Here is a 19062-nt window from a genome sequence, read left to right as displayed (position 1 = left end):
GGCAGGGGACCAGTCTGCAATGCTCAGAATCCTCGGGCAAAGTGGACGCAGGGGAAGTGGCCTCCCCAGAGTGAGGAGCGCAAGAAGTCAGGCCAGGGTGGGGAGCAGAGGGCAGGGCAGGGCTTTGTGTGGAGGTGGGCAGCGGTGAGGTCTTCAAGCCTCTCCTGGCTGAAGCAAGGCAGGGCGGGAGTTAGAGAAAGCCCCAGACAGTCGTAGCCCAGCACAGAGGGGGCTGGGAAGGTGTCACAGTTCAACCCTGAACCATGAGACTGCTTCTGTCGGGGGAACCAAGGAGACAACAGAAATCCTCTCAGTGCCAGCAGACCATGAGCGCGAAGCTTTATTTTCAGTTTTACTTTCTCTTTAAATATTGCTCAACCAGGCAACAAATTTTTATTGAGTCTACTAGGAGCCAGGCTTCATGGACTATAGAGGCTCTGGGGTTAGGAACTGCAGGGTTTTGCTGGCAGGTGCCCTCGCAGAGGCACCAAACGGATCAGAGACCTCCAGCAGGGCGGGCAGCCACGCCGGGGCCTCTCTCAACATGCTCACTCCTCCTTTCCTTCTCAGGGGATTCCGGGAAGCCAGGTCCTCAGGGCCCACCTGGTGTCCCAGGTTCCGTGGGTCCCAAAGGTAAGTCGAGTGCCTGGAACAGTACCCAAGTTAGCCAGGGAGGGGCTGCGCGCAGGTGCGATCCCGGGCGGCCCTATTCCCCTGCCCAGGCTTGTGCAGGGGCGGTGGGTCCAGAGAGCACCCCCCGCAAAGGAGTCCCTGGTAGGGGGGTGGGAGTGGGATCAAAAGTGGAGCTTTAATTTTAAACATGGGTCCAACCATGTTTCTCTTTGATGGCCCCATAATGTGATCTCTCAGTGGGTGGATGGATCGTTCAGGAAATCAGAAGTCAGATGATTTCTTGACTGACTGGGGCCCAGATGCACATATTGAAAGCAACGTGTCTGGATGACCCAGGGAGAACGGATGGGTCCCTTATCACGGTGCAGTGTCCACCTGGTCACCTCTCCTCCTGACCTCTGCCCCAGCCCAAATGTCTTGCCTTGACCAGGAAGGAGTAGGGGTCTCTTGCCCCCACCCAGCTGCAGCCTCCTCCCTAAGGAGGACATTGCACTGGGGTCACTCCTGGTGCTCTTGTTTGGGGTCCTGCCGGCAACCCATGCTGCCTGGGCAGTGCACACTCAGTGCCCTCACCCCACCCGCCCTTCCACAGGGGGTCAGGTGTCCTGGCCTGTCCCTGCCCCTCTGCTAATTGCTATCTTGTCCCCCTTCTCAGGTTCCAGCGGCTCTCCTGGCCCACAGGGCCCCCCAGGTCAGTGTGCTGCTTCTTGTAAATAGACGCTGTTTCTGGGACAAAGGAAGGGATGTTACAAGGAAAACCAAGCGTTTTTAAAGCAAAAGAAGCAGTTATAAAGACAGCCTCCTGGAGACACAAAACTCAAGTCTGTGCATGTGTCCCTTGTGGCTGAGGTTGGGTGCCCCAGTGGGTCCCATCCAGATCCACTCTGACCTGGCTCAGGGCCTGAGACCCTCCAGTGGCTTCAGCAATAGGAAGTCCCTTCCTACCTTCCTCTGAGCCAGGGTCTGCTTCTGCATCGTCCCCTGTGGGCACAGAGCTTGTCCTGCTGTCTTGGGAAGCTTGAGCTGCAGCTAATGTTTCTGCCGAGATTCTCCAGGTGTTCTGATGCCTGGTCACTGGCAGGGGCTGGGCACCCGGGCCAGGGCAACCCAGCAGGGACTAGGGGAGGACCTGTGGGAAGCAGCCCTTGATTTCACTCCAGGAGCATGTGCCTGTGTGTGCATGTGTGTGCACGTGTGTGTGCATGTATATCCATCCCTTCCAAGGCTGGGGACACTAATCTACCTGCATGGTTTCCTCCGCTGGGCAGGTTCTATAGGTCTCCAAGGGCTCCGAGGTGAAGTAGGACTCCCTGGTGTCAAAGGTGAGCTGGGGGAGGAGGTCTGGGGGGGACAGGGAGGGTCTGATGGACGTGACTCACAGCCTGTGCGGGCTGACACGTGCGAGAGGGCTAGGTGAGGTGAGGGTGGGGGAACCTGTCTTCAGAGTCAGACGTTGCCCCTTCCTGGTCACCCCCTACAGGGCTCTTTACACCAAGGATTCTTTACACCAAGGTGTCCACTTCTTTTTCAGGTGACAAAGGACCAGTGGGACCACCAGGACCCAAAGGTATGCTGCTTACTTGGTCATCGCCATGATCTGCGTCACTCCTGGGAGCCCAGCTGGGCCCTTCGCCACAGGGTCCAAGGATGCGCAGGGCTCTGGCTAAGAGCCAGAGGGACTCTGAGAGGGACCTAAGAGCTCATTCTAGTCCAACATCTCAGGGCAATGGAGGCACAGGGGAGAAACAAGTGCCAATGTCACATGGCTGTGGTTAGTGGTCCTCGGGGTGGTGAGGATGCAGCATTCCAAGGTGCCTGTCCTCCAGTCTGGGCCTCCCTGGGCCCATGGCATCCATTTGTGCAGCTACCGGGGCTGGGGTCAGTGTGTGGCTGGGACGTGGCCCTGCCAGAGGTGGACCGTGGTGCCCCTCAGCTGCATCGAATCTGCATTAGTGCGGTGTCCTCGCCAATGTCACACAGTGAGAACTGTCCCGCAGCCTAGGAGCCTGTTACTGTGTGAGATTGTTTTCCTTGCTCACAACCGTTGCTTCCTCCTCCCCTCCCCGTGTTTGTTTTAGGTGACCAGGGGGAGAAAGGACCCCGAGGCCTCACAGGTGAGTCCTACACAGGAATCGACTTTAACACATTCATGATTTTTTGTAAATCCATCAGTCACTGCGGGTGGGAAGAATTCATAGGTATGAGACAGAGTCTCGTCTAAAAACCTTCAGGAAACTTGTGCCCTAGGAAAAGCACAAGACAAAAGAAAATAAAGCCCTGAGTGAACGATACAGAAGCATCCAAATATATAGTCCAAACAGTAAATGGGGAGATATGGGGAGTTCAGGGTTGTCCCTGATTCTTTTGGGGAATCCAGTTAGGAAAATCAATATCTTCCCAAACAGCAGAAAGTTTGTACCACTTGTATCCTCTCAGCCACTGACCTGCCAACTTGCAAGATTAAAAAGAAATTGATAGTAATAATGCTTTGACTACAAGGGGTAGCTTTCTGTTTCCAGGGAACCAGAACTCATACACACGCCCCTTCAGATTGGGCATGGCTTCTGGGTCAGCCCATGCCTGCTGCCCAGGGGAGCCAGGGGCCCCAGACCCTGGAATCAAAGCAGAAGCTGCCTCCCTGCCCGCCTTTGGCTGGAGCAGGGCAGGGCTTGGTGGGGACTGGGGAGGAGGGGAGGAGGGCTACCATGATGAAGCACACATAGCTTGCAAGTCCCACCAGCTAGTCCTTGGTCCTTTGCAGGCGAGCCTGGCATGAGAGGTCTGCCTGGTGCCGTGGGTGAGCCCGGGGCTAAAGGAGCAATGGGTAAGTGTCCCAAAGGAACAGGGGCAGTGGGTCTGCCCCATTCAAATGGTCATCACGGCCCTGGAGAGATCCTTCTAGAGCTGTCTGCCCTGCTTTCTGGCCTGCCCACCTCTGGTAGAGTCTCCCTTTACAGGCTATTTCCAGGTTGGGGCAGCCTTCCTGGGGCTCAGAGAGCTGCAGGTACCTCGGTGGGTTTCTCATGCTCTGGGAAGCAAGAAGCAGGGCATGGCACACTCACCCTGGAGCCTGCCTGTGGGCTCCCCTGGGTTGGGGGACAGTGTTGAGGTCCCTGGGAACCCTGAGTATTCCAGGGATCCCAGGGTGAGTCTCAAGGCCAGATCCACGTTTTAAACCTCTGGCTGACCCTTACCAAGGTGTCTGTCAGCCTGGCTGTGGAAGGCCACCAAAGCCTCCGGGGGCCAGGCATTCAGTGCCAAGCCCTGGAGGGGTTTAAGTTGACCCCTTCGGATGTGACATCTGCACTCTGATCACTCTGATCCACTTAACCAGCTGTTAGTGAGGGCCGGCCACAAGCAGGACAGTGCTCTGGGCAAGTGAGGTCCTTTACCTCCCTTGAGGGCAGAGAAGACTTGCAGGAGGTGACACGTGCCGTGAAAGATACAGAGTGCTGTAAGGATACAGTTGAAGGAGAGATTTCTTCAAACCAGAAGGACGGAGGAAGTGGCATTTCAGATGGTCCTAAAAAGCTAGGAGGATTTTAATCACAGCCAGTTTGGAAAATTCCATGGAGGGACAACATGAGTGACAAGGGAAAGGGCAGACAGTCCCAGAAGGACACTACTTTGGACAGAGGTTAGGATAATGCCTAGCGCAGAGGAGACAAGAACCTGGGAGACCTTGACTTCTAGGACCTCAAGTAAACGAGACAAGCATTGGGCATCTCGGCTCTTGCTATTCGACAGGGAGTGACTGAGCAATTCTCAGCAGGAAAATAGACAATGGCTGGTTTAGGAGAAGGGGGCAGAGAGAACGCTGGATCCAGAGGCCACGGCAAAGACAGGGCTTCTCCCGTGGCTGGTGGCTGCAGGAAGCTGCGGGGGCCCCCACCTGGGAGACAACGTGCTTCGAAGCCGCTGGGGCAGGAGGGAGGAGGCACAGAAGTAGTTCCAGGACCTACTGATGGACTTTGCTTCTGCTTTACCAGGTCCCGCGGGCCCAGACGGACAGCAAGGTCCAAGAGGTTGGTCACTGCTCTGCTCCCCCCAGCCCCATTGCCTGCCCCACCTCCCACTCCCTGCACTGCCCATGTCCCAGCGTGTGGCCCTGGTTCTGCTCCTGTTCTCTCCACCTGCCAGCAAGCCAGCTAGGAAACCGTCAGCCCGGATTCCGTCAGCGGAAACCGCTGGCCATTCTGCTTTCCTAACTGGAAAACATTTCCATGTTGGTTGTGCTCTCTCCAGGTGAACAAGGTCTGACAGGGATGCCTGGGATCCGCGGCCCGCCAGGACCTTCCGGAGACCCAGGGAAGCCAGGTAACAGCAAAGAAGAGGGAGCCACGCCCTGCCGGGTGTACATGCCTGTGTGTGTGGCTGTGTGGGTGTGGGGTGTGGGGGGTGTGTGCATGGCTGTGTGTACGTGTGTGCGTGCATGCACAGGTACACCCACGCAGGCCTTACCCCTTTCCTTTGGCAGCTCAGCAGGGAACTGCCACACTGTTGACTTGTGCTGTGTACATAGTGGTTGTGGGCCCTGGTACACACCTGAGTGACCAAGTCTGGCAATTTGGAAGAGAAAGATTAATAGCTGAAAGCAAGGAGTTCTAGAAAGGGGCAAGGAGTTCTAGAGAGGGGCAAGGACTCTCTTAAAATGACAGGCTTGAATGTCACCTCAGTGTCTTACTATTCTGGGCCCTTCCCCTCCTGTCCTGCTCTCCTGGGGCTGTACCCGGACCCTCACCAATACTCACCAGTCCAAGGAGAGAGCCATGGTTAAAGTCCCCACCAAGGCCAAACAAGGGCAGATTTCTCAGGGCTGCAGGAAGAATAAACCAAAACCAGCCAAGAAAGCTGAACACTCGAAACAGGCGTCCTGGGGGCCTCTGAGAGCAGGGTGGCCTCTGCCTCCATGGCTCCCAGACGGGAGCTCTAAGGGAGTGTGTGAGAGCCCTGGGTTCCAGGCTCCCCTCAGATTCCAGAAAGGTCCATGAACCCAAATAGGCTCAGAACCACCACCCGACGGAGCAGGGGGTGGCTTCACTGCACAGCCCAAAGGATTGCTCTCTGTCCAGAGCTGGGAGGGGCCTGGAGTCCCGCTGCCCAGTGTGAGGCGTGTCCTGTGCCCATGGCCCTCCTCTGCCAGGCCCACCTGCTGCCCCTGCAGGGGAGAGTGTGGTTCCTCAGGGACGGCTCTCAACCCCTCAGCTCTTCTTTCTTGTGTCTGATTTTCTGCAGGTCTCACTGGACCCCAGGGACCTCAGGGTGAGTCACTGAGTCACTCCCACCCGCCACGCTGCCCACGTCCTCCTAGGGTGGCCTCTGGCCTCTGGCCAGTGCTGTTCCTGCAGTCACTAGGAGTTTCTTCTCCTCCCCCAACTCCCTGGTAAACACCCCCCTTTCTCTGTGCCTTGAGAGGTACCTTAGGTAGGAAAAATAGTCACAGAACGGTCCAGAACACCATTCTAGTAGAAATGAGGTTAGGCGTGTGCTGATTCTGTCTGCCTGTGCTCCGTTCCCCTCTGGTGTAAGAATCCCAAGGGGAGGCCCGGAGCCCACCGGGGAGCTCCGTTAGCCCCACAGAGGCCCATGGTCCCCGCTGGCAGATGCAGGGCATGGACGCTCACCCCCCTCGGGAGGGCTGGGTTTCCCTGGGACAGCCTCCGTGTTAAAGCCTGTCCTTAGTTGGACCCGTGTGCCCCCATCTGGATGTGAGAAATTGTCACCACACCCAGCCCCTCATTTCCTGAAGGAAGTTAGGCAAAGATTTAAAATGAAATCACGCTGCAGGCCCCCAGCAGTTGGGCACACAGTGGCATCCTTCCAATGGTCTCAGGGGACAGTTCAGTAGATCGAGGTGGGAAGGTGGCCTGCACTGGGCACAAGAGCCGGACCCCACTCTGCAGGCCCCAGGGGGTTATGACGCATGGGCCTGGAATCCCCCCAGAGCTGAGCCCCTGGGCCTCTGCCTGCCCCCAGCACAGCTGTTGCGCCACTTCCCGGAGAGGGACAAGGGCTCGGAGCAAGGGCTCCCCGGGGCGGCCTGGGATAAGGTGGAAGCAGAGTATTCGGGTCTCAGGGTTTCATCCTGCAGCTGTGGCTGTGCCGGGTGACAGAGTGCAGGTCACCACTCAAAGGGATCTGGAATTACCGGGCCTTTGTTATTCTGACTGACTTGTTTCCAATCACATCAGGACTTCCTGGTACCCCCGGGCGACCAGGGACTAAAGGTAAGTGATTTTCCAAATGCTGTATCCTTTCTTTTCACCAGCCGTTTTTTGCAGGAATGCAGGGACTGGCGGGAGGGAGGGCCCTCTCTGGCCGGAGCCTGGAGCAACAGTGGCATCTAGTGGCTCCAGCGGAAGGCTGTGAGGTTGGGTGCCGGGGGGACTTGCGCTGAGTGACGGAAGCCTTAACCGCCAAGCCCCACCCTTCCCACACCCTGAGACCCACTTGCCTACCCGGGTGTCTCCAGGCCATCGCCGCAGGAAGACCTGGAAGGGTGCTGCCTTTCCATCCCCTGGTTTGCCTCTAAAATGCCCCCGTTATTGCTTGGTCCCCACCGACGGGTCTCTTCTCCGGGGACAGGAACCCTTATCATTCAGGCCTTGATGTGACTGAGTACACCAGACCCTTCCTGAGAGGCGGCTCCAATGTGGGCCGAGAGGGATGTTAAGTGCTACTAAGAGGGCAAGTCCAAGTACTAAGAGGGGAAATAATCCTCAGGGGTGATCTGGTGGAGCAGCGTGGTGACACTCTTGCCCAGTTCTGCCCCTCAGACCCCGACCCTGAGCAAGTCCAGGGAGACACAATCTCAGGGATGGTCCTTCTCCTTCTGTGCCTGCGACCCCATGCTCCTGAGCCCGACACACTGTGGAGCCATGCTCCGTCATGAGCAGTCACTGCCACCCTCGGTGGGACCCTAAAATAACTACCTTCCAGAAACTATTTCCAGTGACTGGTTGGGCCAAGCAGTTCTTTAGGGATAAGTAAATGTAATTCCAAAATAATGACGACCGAGTTCATACATCCCAGGCAGAAAAATCTCTGGGTCCACAAATCTGGTCATGAGTGGATGATACCTTTAGTAGAGTCTCATGGGTTTGGGGATTCCTGAGGGTTCTCCAGGACCCATGACTTCCTGTCCAAGGCAGACTTCAGACCCTCCCTGGATAATGTGCACAAGAGTGGACATTTTACCTAATGTTGGATTATGTCCAACAAGACAAAGTCGAGGGCTTTCTCCTATCTTGGCCTTGCCCCGGGACTGGGGGTAGTGAGCAGGGACCAGCCCTCTGCTGCCCCCCAGGGGAATTCAGTATTATCCTTTCATCATGTGAATGACTTCTTTGCTCACAGACCTTGGGAAATGAAAAAAGTGGCTCCTAGAGGATGATTTCCCTAAGCCAGTCCCCAGATCATTAGTTCTGAGAGATGCATTCAGTGGTTGATAAGTTTGGGAACGTGTGAATCCGATGTCCTCTTCTCGGAAGTCCTCCATGAACTTTTGCATTTTCAATGCTCTGAGACACAAGGCAGAAGACTGCTAACCTGCATATAACTCACAATTTCCCAGACTTACCAACCACAGAGCCCCCTTTAAGTTCTGCACAGCCCCTACAACTGTCCCAAGGAACACTGTGGGAACCCTGCTCTACCTTGGGGCTCACCACCCCCGTTTTTTGACCTTCGGGTAATTTTCCCACCTAGGGCAATTCCGGGGCAGAGGAGATGGACAGTGGGAGCACGAGTGGCTCTCAGGCTGGCCTTACTCTGGCCTCACTGAACGGCAAACCCTCCCACGGGCCCCAGTGCAGCCCTGCTCTGGCAAAGATGGATGAGAAACCCATGCTTAAGGCATCCTGCACGCCCCTCTGTAGCTCATTAAAATGCCTTTAGCCCGAGAGTGAGAGGCCCCGGGGATGGATCTCAAATGCAATCAGAAGCCTTGAAAATAATTTTTTATGGAGCCACTAATTGATCCTTGGAACACTTACTCTCCTCCTCTTCCTCCTCTCCCAGGTGAACCAGGAGCCCCAGGCAAGATTGTGACTTCAGGTAGGCAGGTCTGGGAGGGACCCTCCTTCTTGTGCCTTTCTCTCCCGTGTTGCTGGCACCTACCCTGGCTCTGCCCTCCAGGAAGTGCCAGTCTGCAGGCCTGGTGCTCTGGGCAGGCTGTGGCTGTGAGCAGTTTGGATGAGCAGCGAGGGGAGGGTGGAGGTTTAGCTGTGAGCAGAGGAAGAAAGGAGCCTGTGCAGCCCACAGCCTGGCTCGGGCCCCAGCCCCTCTGAGCGAGAAGAGCGGGGCTCAGTGTTCCGTGTGCCTTCTGTTTGCAGAGGGGTCATCAACGCTCACTGTCCCAGGCCCCCCGGGACCTCCTGGAGCCATGGGACCCCCGGGACCTCCAGGTGCCCCAGGTCAGTCCATTGTTTTGCTTTGCCCTAAATCAGCAGCAGGCGCTGCGTTGACTCTAGCCATGTTTGCTCAAGTGCTAAAACCCAGGGCGGGAACATGGGAGGGAGAGTAAGGAGTTTGGCCTGAGAAAAACAAACTCTTGTCATCTGAGAAAATGAGGTAGGTCAATTATCCTACCTCATCTTGGAGGAGGCCGACGCTGCTCTCAGATTCACAGGTAGGAAGGTGGAGGCTCACGGCCAGGAAGCAACAGGGCAAGGGTTTGGCCCAGATGTCCTAGAGCCTGTGAGCCCTTTGTTTCCTCTTGGAAAACAATTTGATAATATGCATCAAGGGCAACAAAAATGCTAGGAATCTATTAGGAGAAAATGTCCCCAAATTGTCCAACAATGATGGGACAGTGACAAAAGCATGAAGACTTCTGAAGAACGTTGTTAGGAGGTAACAGCGTCATTTGAAGAGCAGGGGACTCAATAGTGCGTGCTCTGAGGCTGCCAGTATATTTTTACAAGCTACAAAAGAAGTGCCAGAAGGAAATGAGGCAAAATATTCACACATTAATTACAGGCAATTTTTTTCCTATTTTTCCAAAATGCCTGTTATTTTGTTATATGTATATATACGCCTCTTAATTATTTAAACTTTTTATATACAAATGAAGTACACGTCTTAACACGACCAGTGTATGCACCAGCCTTCCCTGCTGACCAGCTCCAGTGAGAGAGAGGACACTGAGGAAACACAGAAGTCCCCAACCATTAAAGGACAGCACCAGAGAGCCAGCCCTGCCCACCCCAGGGGTCCCAGCCCCCCGTCAGAGACGTTCTCACCAAGCTGGACCCAGGGCTGCTCTCAGATTGCTTCCTGCTCTCAAATTCCAATAAGCAAGTTGGCTTGCTTGGGCCACTGTTCCATGCCCTGTGAGGAATTATATGTACTCAGGCGACTGCCCCTTCTTCACTTGTTCCTGTGACCCTAGAGGTCTGACTTAGCCTTTTCTTCCCCAACCCCATTTCCAGGCCCTGCTGGCCCAGCTGGTCTCCCAGGACAGCAAGGTATGTCACGCCCTGAAAGAGCGTATGGCTGTGGGCTCATTGAGGAGGCCTTTCCTCCCCCGAGATTGGGAGGTGGACTCGGGCCCCTGTATTTTAGGCGAAGTGAGACGTGTATTCCGGAAAGGGAGGCCAGGGGTCACCAGGGCTCCTCACCCGGAGCCTTGCAAGGCCTCAGCTGCCAGGGGAGACACCTCCCCTCACCCCTCCCATGTTTCTGGGCAGGTCCTCAGGGCAGGGAGATGGAGACTGAGGCCCTGTGGCCCCCTGGTCAGGGTCCAGCTCGGCTACTTTCACAGGCCTCGAGCCTTTTGTGACAGACCTTGATAATCCCGCCACCATTCCGCTGTCCAGTGATTTATCCAAATGGCAAAGCAGGCTTAGGAAAAGCTGGCCCAGTCCCTCCTGGGGGGCTCTGGCCACTGATTCTCCCATGGTCAACGCCTGGCCCCGCCTGCCCCCCCGCCAGGCCCCGTCCCCCAGCCTGGCACCAGGCCGGCTCCCGAGGGGAAGCGGGAAGCGGCTGCTGCAGGCAGCGCCCACCCTAACTCTGTGTCCTCCCGACAGGCCCGCGAGGGGAGCGAGGACTTGCTGGCGAGTCGTTCCTGGGTAGTAGCAGCTCCATCTCCGAGGTCCTCTCCACCCGTGAGTGGCACCATTCTCCCGTGGTGGGTGGCGCTGGGGGAGGGGGTAGAGCGACGGCAGCGGCACCAGCGGGTCATCCCCGATGTGAGGGTGTGAGGACGAGCAGTCCTGCGAAGGCAGTGAAGGCGGAAAGCAGCAGCAGGGGTTCGTCTGGGGTGGGAGGGTGAGGGCTGAGGGTGGGCAGCTGCCGAGGGCAGACCCGGCCTTGAAAGTGCGAGTCTGGCAGGAGTGCAGCCCCCACCCAAAGAGAGCAGCGACAGGGGTCCGTGGGGAGGGCCGACTCCTGGTCCTCCTGCTCGCAGCATCCTTCAAAGGGCCCGGGTGGAGATGTGCTGGGTCTCCACCTGGACACCTGGAGTGCCAGGGGGCGGCGACGACAGCCACACCTGGTCCGGCGCTCACTGTGGGCTCTTGCCGTGCCAGGGCTGAGCGTTCAGCGGTGTCTCACTGAGTCTTCACAACACCCCTGCGATGTGGGACTCATTGACCCTGGTTTACAGAGGCGGAAACTGAGGCTGAAAGAGGTTGAGAACTTGCCCAAAGTCACCAGCTAGCTGTGTCAGAGCAGGGGTTTGAACCCAGGCTCTCTGACACCCAAGCCGAAGTCCTTAGCCATCATCCCTTTTGCCGTCATCAGCTGTCAGGGAGCTTGGCTGCGGCCCCGCCCTGCCTCTGAGTGAGGGGCACCCTTAGCAGACGGGGCGCCGGAGGGTCCCGTGCCACGACGCAGGCTGCCTGGGACTGCCAGTCCTGCTGAGGAGCTGCAGCAGAGAGCAGCCTCCTGACTGCTTTTGCTCATTTCTGTTTTCTTCTCTCTACAGACGGTCTTGATTTACGAGGTCCCCCAGGCCCACCTGGGCCACGTGGGCCACCAGGTGAGCATCTCAGGGATCTTCGGAAGGTGGGGCATCTTGGGGCACAGGGGACAGCACTTGGTGAGGAAGCCACGGTCCTGCTCCCGGGTGCAGTGTCGGCTCCCTGAGCTCAATGTCGCCTCCCCCACACTCTCTTCCGCAGGGCCTTCCATCCCAGGCCCGCCAGGACCCCGAGGCCCACCAGGTACGAGCTGGGCTCCCTGCTGGGAGGTGGGAGGGGGGTGAGGGGTGGGCAACAATGGGACCCGGAGCCCAGGTCCTCTGGCTGACTCATAGGAAAGAGTTTCCCCGCCTCGTCCTGCTGGGCAGAGGATTGCTAGCCCTGCTCTTGGCACTAATAAGTCTTGGGGGTTCTCTTTTCTAGGGGAAGGCTTGCCAGGCCCCCCGGGCCCACCAGGATCTTTCCTGGCCGACTCAGGTAATATTGGGGAATCGAGTGACACCTGTTCTCCACCTCAGCCCTGGCCCTGGCATGGGCTGTGGTCACAGATGTGGGCTTCCTGGCCTACTCACCACGCTTCCTTCTGACTGTCCACGGGGGCATGTGTGTGTGATCTTCCTGCTCCCGAGGAGTAAACCGAGCCAACCCAACCACCCTGGCAGCCTGGCCTGAGGGAGGGAGCCAGCTCTGCCCTTGGGGAGTTTCTGGACTGACTGGGGAGACCTGGTTCCCGTCCTCTGGGGAGCCCAGGTCTGACAAGGCAGATAGGACACATGCACGTGAAATGAGAGCAATGCTGACCATACAACACAGAAACTTACGGACATCCCTGTGGAGCAAACATTAGGCCAGAACTTGGCCCTAGCGGAATTCATCCATCTATTCATCCACCCAGCCATCCATATCCATCCACATCCATCCACCTATTCATCTGTTCATTCATCCATCCATCCATTCATTTATTTTTATATCCAGGCTCCCAACCATCCAACCACCCATCCATCCGCCCACTCAGCAAGTACTGATTGAGCATCTACAGTGAGCCAAGTGCTGTGCTAGGTGCTGCTCCCTCACAAACGTCACTGCATCCACACTCAAACTATTTCTTTCCTCTGCAGAAACCTTCTTCTCTGGCCCCCCAGGCCCACCTGGGCCTCCAGGCCCCAAGGGAGATCAAGGTGAGAAAGCGTCTCAGGGAGCCCAGAAGCCACTATGTGTCCCCTGCTCACCCACCTGTCAGCCAGGAGAGTTGGGACGAGGCTGGATGAGCTGGGGCATTTCTTCCCCCTCCTGCCATGTCCCATTAGGGGCTCAGCAGCCTGGAGCATGGGCTGGGGGTGGGGGGGGGAGCACGGTAGTCAGACACTGCACAGAATTCTTGCCCTGCGTTGCCTGGAGGAAGGAGAGGCACGAGGAACCCCTAGTACTGTGTCTGCTCCAGCACGGAGCCCCCGTCCCCTCCTCCGTGGGCCTGTGGAAGTCACAACTCCTGGTTAGTACCTGTCTCATGGTTCTCTGCCTCCTTCCCTCAGGTCCCCCAGGCCCCCGAGGACACCAAGGTACAGCAGAGCTGGCATCAAATAAAACCTAGGGGAGGGATGGGGGTGGCCAAAGCTGACCGTCAAAGAGCTTTGAGCTCACTGGAAATGTGTCTGGTCCAAATGAGCGTGAGGGGGTCAGAGTGTGTCTCTGTGCGTGGTTGAATGTTTATGTGCATGTGTGTGGTCGAGTGTGTGTGCACCTTTCTACTGTGTGTGTGTGTGTGTGTGTGTGTGTGTGTGTGAGTGTGACTATGTAGCAGCTCAGGGACTGCCCAAAGGACCACGCAGCCCCATCATCCACGGATCTTGGGGAGTCTCTAGGGGTGGTGTTTGGGGCGGGTGAGGAAAGTGAGACTGACTGTCCCTCTCTCGGTTCCTCAGGCGAGCAGGGCCCCCCAGGGTTCGCCACCTCAGGTAAGGGCTGAGCCCCGCCCCGTTCCGGCTGCAGCCAGAGCCTCTCCCGCCCTGGCTGACGGCTCTGCGTGTTGTTGGCTTCCAGGGTCCAGTTCTCTCGGACTCAACCTGCAGGGACCACCAGGCCCACCTGGCCCCCAGGGCCCCAAAGGGGACAAAGGTCAGTGAGGGAGCAGCCAGGAAGAGTCAGGGCAGGCCTGGCACCCAGAGCCCGAGGAGAAGGCAGCAGTGCTGTTGCTGCTGAAGGCTTGGGAGAGAAGAGGCTGGAGGAGGGAGGGGCCGGAGGGAGGGAGGGAGGGGCGCGCACGTGGACACGCAGTCTCTGTGCACAGGGGTCTGTGCTGTCGTTACAGAAATGTGGCCAGGAGTCGTGGGACGATTGTTGAGCCACACACTAATGAGTGTGGCTGGGCTTAACCAGGGAAGGCTTCCTGGAGGAGGTGATGCAAACAGGGCTTCTGGTTTTCAATTCCAGGTGATCCTGGTGTCCCAGGAGCTCCTGGCATTCCTGGTGGTCGCACTCAAGGTAAGAACCAAAGGTGATGACAGTTCCTCTTCCTAGCTCTGCCCCTTTCAGACAGTGGCTGTCATAGGCATTCCTTTCCTCTCTTCTCAGGGACCCTTCTTTTTGCCATGGTCCCATTTTTCCCCCTGAGAGAGACCCTTCCCCCTCAGACCGTGGAAGCAATGCCTGGGCCCCTGTGTCTGACCCTGGGCTGGAGAAGCCAGCTCAGGCCGCTTTCTCTTTCCTGCAGGAGGGTCATCGAGCACCATGTACATGCAGGGCCCACCTGGCCCCCCAGGGCCCCCAGGGCCCCCAGGCTCCATCAGCAGCTCCGGCCGGGAGATTCAGCAGTACATCTCTGAGTACATGCAGAGTGAGTGGCCGGCCACCCAGCCATATAGACCTCGTAGGGCAGTGGGAGGGAGTGAGTGTGTGTGTGTGTGTGTGTGTGTGTGTGTGTTGGGGAAACAGTCTGTGCAGCCAGGCCCGGGTCTTCCACCCCTGGAGCCAGGCCTGCAGGCTGGGAGCCCCCCAATACCGGCCTCACAGCTGCCACCCAGCCTCGTCCTTACCCCCCACACACCAGGGAAGGGTGGCTGGCACGCTCACACGCTCACCCACGTGCACACACACACGTTAACATGTGTGCACCCTCCCACCTCATGCCTGCACGTGGGTCATTCGTCAAATGGCTGACTGGAGTCTTGTTGGACCACAGCCCCCACAGACCACCTGAACCTGACCCAGTACAGGCTTCTGCCTCAGTTTCTGCATCGGTGACAAGGGGAAAGACAACAAGAGCCTAGGCTCCCTGCTGGCCCTACCTGGGGCCAGTGCCTGGGGCGTGGGCCACACATTTCATCACATGCTCCAGGTCACCTCTGTGGGGAGGACCTGTCCTCTTGGGGACAGGCTTGACTGTGCTTTATTCCTTTGTTGCCAGGTGACAGTATCAGATCTTACCTGTCTGGAGTTCAGGGTCCCCCAGGCCCACCTGGTCCCCCAGGGCCTGTCACCACCATCACAGGCGAGACTTTCAACTACTCGGAGCTGGCCAGCCAGGTCGTGAGCTACTTACAGAGTGAGTGTCTCCCACACCCTGGACTTGGGCACCATCCTCGGGCCACTTTGGCTCCCAGAGCCTCCTCTCTCAATTTGCTGCTCTCTTTGCCCTTCTCCTGAATATGATTTTTAATTCTGCATTCATAATAGACCACTGGGACACAGCTTCAGCAGGGCTTGTTCAGGTTAAGAACACACGGGAGAGCCGTGCTGAGTGAGCCTCCCGTGCTTGGCTAACGTGCTCCTAACTGTGGCACGTCCTACCTGTTCATGAGGACACAGCCTTCAGGTCGGCAGTATCTGCTAGGAGTTAGGCTAAAGCATATTCTTGAAAACAAACTGCATTTCTTACCAAAACAAACAGCTTTTGATCTTTTCATGCTTTCAAAATAGCTTCATAATGCCCCCATTCATTCGTTTCCCCCAAAGGGAAATGGCTAGTTGACAGGGTCTTTCAGATTCTGGAGTAAGGAGGGCGTTGCTCCAGTACCCCCTACACAGGTAACCTGGGGTTTTCTTCCTGGCAGCTTCAGGGTACAGCATCAGCCGGTCCTCCACCTCCATCTCTTCTGAAGACATCCTGGCCGTGCTGCAGCGTGAGTGCCTGCGGTGGGCTCGAGGGTGGGACCATCTTTGTTGTCTCCTGACCTCACTTGTCAGGCTGCAAGTGGGAGGCAGTCCCCGGGGCGAGGAGCCCCTTGGCTCTGATCTGCTGGCTGAGTCAGAAACTGATGGGAAAGAGGGTAGCAAATCCCCCCACCTCAGTGCCAGCCAAGCAGGCTGTGTCCCTTCAGGAGCCTGGCCAGTGTGGGCCTGAGAACCCGGAACTCACGAAAGGCCCTTGGGAGCCAGTCTGTGCAGGGGGAAGCCGGGACGCCTGAGGCCTGGGTGGGTCCATGCGAGTACATCCTCTCCCCTCCAGGGGATGACGTGCGCCAGTACCTCCGTCAGCAACTGATGGGAGCCAGTGGGGACGGGTCCCTCCTGTCTCTGAACTACGCAGAGCTGAGCAGCCGCATTCTCAGCTACATGTCAAGTGAGTGTCTGCCGCCTGGCCTGTCCTCTGCAGGCAGGATGGTCAGGAGGGGCGGTCAGGAGGGGCCTGGGATGAGGACTCGGTGCTGGGCTTCCCTGAAGTGGCCCCACTGACCTGCCAGGCTCCAGACCAGCAAAGCGAGCGGCGTTCGAGCTATTCAAACCTTTGACTCCAGAGCAGGTCAAGGAGTGTGGCCAACAAAGCCAAAACCAGTGTCTGGACTCTGACCTTCGTCGAGTGCACACATGACTCTCATGCACACACTCCCATGCACACACACACACTCCCACACACACACACACTCTCCCGCGCACGCAGCAGCAGGATGACACAGATGGGCAGCCTTGATCTGCGCTCTTCTCGGCCCCTCCTCCCCCTCCTCCCGCCCCTCCTCCCCCTCCTCCCGCCCCTCCTCCCCGTGTCGCAGCTGAGATGGTGTCTCTGCTGTATTCCTCTCCGCCCCTCTCTTCCTGCCACCCCCTCTCTGCCCCCTTTCTCAGACCCTACCTCCATCCACACCCCTCCGGTGTGTGACCTCCTCTCCGACAGGCTTCTGTCTGCCTTCCCCTGCCTGATCTGCATCCACCACAGCTTGGGACTCTCTCCCCAGGTTCTGGGATCAGCATTGGGCTCCCTGGGCCCCCCGGGCCCCCTGGCCCCCCTGGCCTGCCGGGAACATCTTATGAGGAGCTCCTCTCCTTGCTCCGAGGTGAGGCTGAGCAGGGGATGTCTGTGCAGGTGGTCTGGGAGGAGGCAGAGTCCCTGGTGCAGGCCAGAACTGACCCCCTGCCCTCCTCTGTGTCTCAGGGTCCGAATTCAGAGGCATCGTTGGACCCCCAGGACCCCCAGGGCCACCAGGGATCCCTGGCAACATGTGGTCCAGCATCAGCATGGAGGACCTCTCATCTTACTTGCTTAGTAGGGCGCTGGCTGGGGAGGGAGGATGAGGAGGGCAGAGGGCAGCCATGGAGAGTTAGATCAGTGCACCTCACCAAGGGCTCCTGGAGAAATGAGGAAAGATAGCGCCCCTAAGTGAAGCCTGGCCTGTGATTAGGGCTAAACTGGGGGAGGAGGCCAGCAGGTTTGGGTTGAGTGAGGCTCAGACTTGGGAGCAGGAACAGCCATTCCTGGACGGTGCCAGCACGCGGGCCCCACCCCTCACCAGGGAGGCCCAGCCTCATCGCCACCTTCCAGGAGGGGCCCACGGTGGGCCCTGGCTGAGTTCAGCTTCCCCCGCAGCATGGCTCTGACCCTTCTTTCCCTTCCCTTGCTCAGCTGCCGGCTTGTCATCCATCCCAGGCCCTCCAGGCCCTCCTGGTCCCCCAGGTCCTCGAGGCCCCCCGGGTGTCTCGGGAGCTCTGGCAGCCTATGCGACTGAGAACAGCGACAGCTTCCGGAGCGAGCTGATCAGCTACCTCACGAGTAGGTGCCCTGACATTGGGTCCCTCCGCCCCTCCCCAGACCTCACTCTTCCCGGTTGGAGGGGCAGCAAGGTGCTTGAAGGAACCGGGAGGCCGGGTGCAAGAGAGCCAGGGGTCGGTATGAGCCCGGTTTCCTGCCGACCAGCATTCTCCTGCTGGTGTTCCAGGGCCCTGAAGTTCACTTCTGGTTGCCAAGAGGTGTTGAGACCCTGGGAGAGACCCCTAACTCCCCAGTCTTTCTCTCCACCGAGATCTGAGCTCCCACTCACACAGCTCCCCACCCGGCAGGTCCTGACGTGCGCAGCTTCATTGTTGGTCCCCCAGGCCCCCCGGGGCCACAGGGACCACCTGGGGACAGCCGCCTCCTGGCCATGGATGACTCCTACCGCCGGACAAGCAGCTCCTCCTCACACAGCTCGTCCTCCAGCCGGGGCAGCTCCTACAGCTCTTCCACGGGCCTGGGAGGAGCCGGCGGAGGCGCCCTGGGCGAAGGGGCAGCCTTTGGTGGGGCAGGAGACGGAGGCTATGGGGCAGCAGCAGCAGGTGGCACGTACGGTGGTGAAGGAGGGCCATTCGCGGCTGGCTTCGCTGGAGGTCTGGATTACAATGAGCTGGCTGTTCGGGTGTCAGAGAGCTTGCAGCGTAAGTAGGGACATTTAGGCCTTGGTGCTGGGGGGAGCATGTGGGCATTTCCAGAGACTGACCCTCTCGTGTTTGGAGCACCCAAGCTCTGAAGGCAGCAGTTCTGGAGTCAGATGGGCAGGGACTGAAGACAGGAGGCCCCATCCTAGTTCTCAGCCCACTCAGCTGAAAGGGCCCCTGTGCTGGAGACTAAGCTGCAGGGCACAGCACACAGGGGTCCCTGTGCTTTGCTTTCCCAACACCGAACCTGTTCTCGGTCCCAGAAGAGTCATTAGGGCCATGCTAGTCTTCTGGCGGGGCTGAGGGAAAGATGCTGGCTAGGAAGTCCTTTCACTCCATAGTTTATCAGCACAGTTACACTTGACGCAGGCCCGCAGCGGGCAGAGACCTGTGCCAGTCACATGGGAATACAAAGGAAGTCAGCAGAGCTGTTCCCTTGCCGGGAGTGTCACTACTTTGGGGGCACTGCCTACTGAAAGGGTGCCGGGCGACCCCTGCTTCCTGCGCCCACGCTCTGGTGTTTTACAGGTCAGGGCCTGCTGCAAGGGATGGCCTACACTGTCCAAGGCCCACCAGGCCAGCCTGGGCCCCAGGGGCCACCTGGCATCAGCAAGGTCTTCTCCGCTTACAGCAACGTGACCTCGGACCTCATGGACTTCTTCCGAAGTAAGGGCACCCCAGTTGCTCTCACAGCATCTGACTCACTGCAGTCTCACACGGGGCCTGCTCCAGAGATCAGTCTCAGGAAAAACCTCCAGTTATTAACACTTGAGATGCTGAAAACTGAATAAATTCCAAACTTTGTTTCCTCTTACAAGACCAAACTCCATCACCATCTACCTGTCTGTGTTACTTTGACCTCCCAAGCTTCAGGGAGATCGCT

At 57.9% G+C, this 19062-nt stretch overlaps 1 protein-coding gene across 1 annotated transcript in view; it reads left to right on the top strand.

The window, feature by feature from the left end:
- COL17A1 (collagen type XVII alpha 1 chain) overlaps positions 1–19062 on the top strand; it is a 41093-nt gene that overhangs the window by 20787 nt on the left and 1244 nt on the right. Inside the window, exons 23-52 of the mRNA XM_069459891.1 lie at positions 571–633; positions 1289–1324; positions 1902–1955; positions 2165–2200; positions 2712–2747; positions 3395–3457; positions 4623–4658; positions 4879–4950; positions 5869–5895; positions 6825–6860; positions 8653–8688; positions 8967–9047; positions 10065–10100; positions 11564–11617; positions 11760–11801; positions 11982–12035; positions 12677–12736; positions 13091–13117; positions 13481–13513; positions 13599–13673; positions 13989–14039; positions 14269–14391; positions 14962–15099; positions 15608–15676; positions 16003–16116; positions 16727–16825; positions 16924–17034; positions 17392–17538; positions 17826–18179; positions 18708–18845. Of these exons, the coding sequence (XP_069315992.1) occupies positions 571–633; positions 1289–1324; positions 1902–1955; positions 2165–2200; positions 2712–2747; positions 3395–3457; positions 4623–4658; positions 4879–4950; positions 5869–5895; positions 6825–6860; positions 8653–8688; positions 8967–9047; positions 10065–10100; positions 11564–11617; positions 11760–11801; positions 11982–12035; positions 12677–12736; positions 13091–13117; positions 13481–13513; positions 13599–13673; positions 13989–14039; positions 14269–14391; positions 14962–15099; positions 15608–15676; positions 16003–16116; positions 16727–16825; positions 16924–17034; positions 17392–17538; positions 17826–18179; positions 18708–18845 (2301 nt within the window). The remainder of the gene's footprint in view (positions 1–570; positions 634–1288; positions 1325–1901; positions 1956–2164; positions 2201–2711; positions 2748–3394; positions 3458–4622; positions 4659–4878; positions 4951–5868; positions 5896–6824; positions 6861–8652; positions 8689–8966; positions 9048–10064; positions 10101–11563; positions 11618–11759; positions 11802–11981; positions 12036–12676; positions 12737–13090; positions 13118–13480; positions 13514–13598; positions 13674–13988; positions 14040–14268; positions 14392–14961; positions 15100–15607; positions 15677–16002; positions 16117–16726; positions 16826–16923; positions 17035–17391; positions 17539–17825; positions 18180–18707; positions 18846–19062) is intronic.

Source organism: Eulemur rufifrons, chromosome 28 (genome assembly GCF_041146395.1).
Source record: "Eulemur rufifrons isolate Redbay chromosome 28, OSU_ERuf_1, whole genome shotgun sequence".
Taxonomy (NCBI): domain Eukaryota; kingdom Metazoa; phylum Chordata; class Mammalia; order Primates; family Lemuridae; genus Eulemur; species Eulemur rufifrons.
The sequence above is the reverse complement of the archived record's forward strand: the minus strand, read 5'-3'. Positions and strand labels throughout refer to the sequence as shown.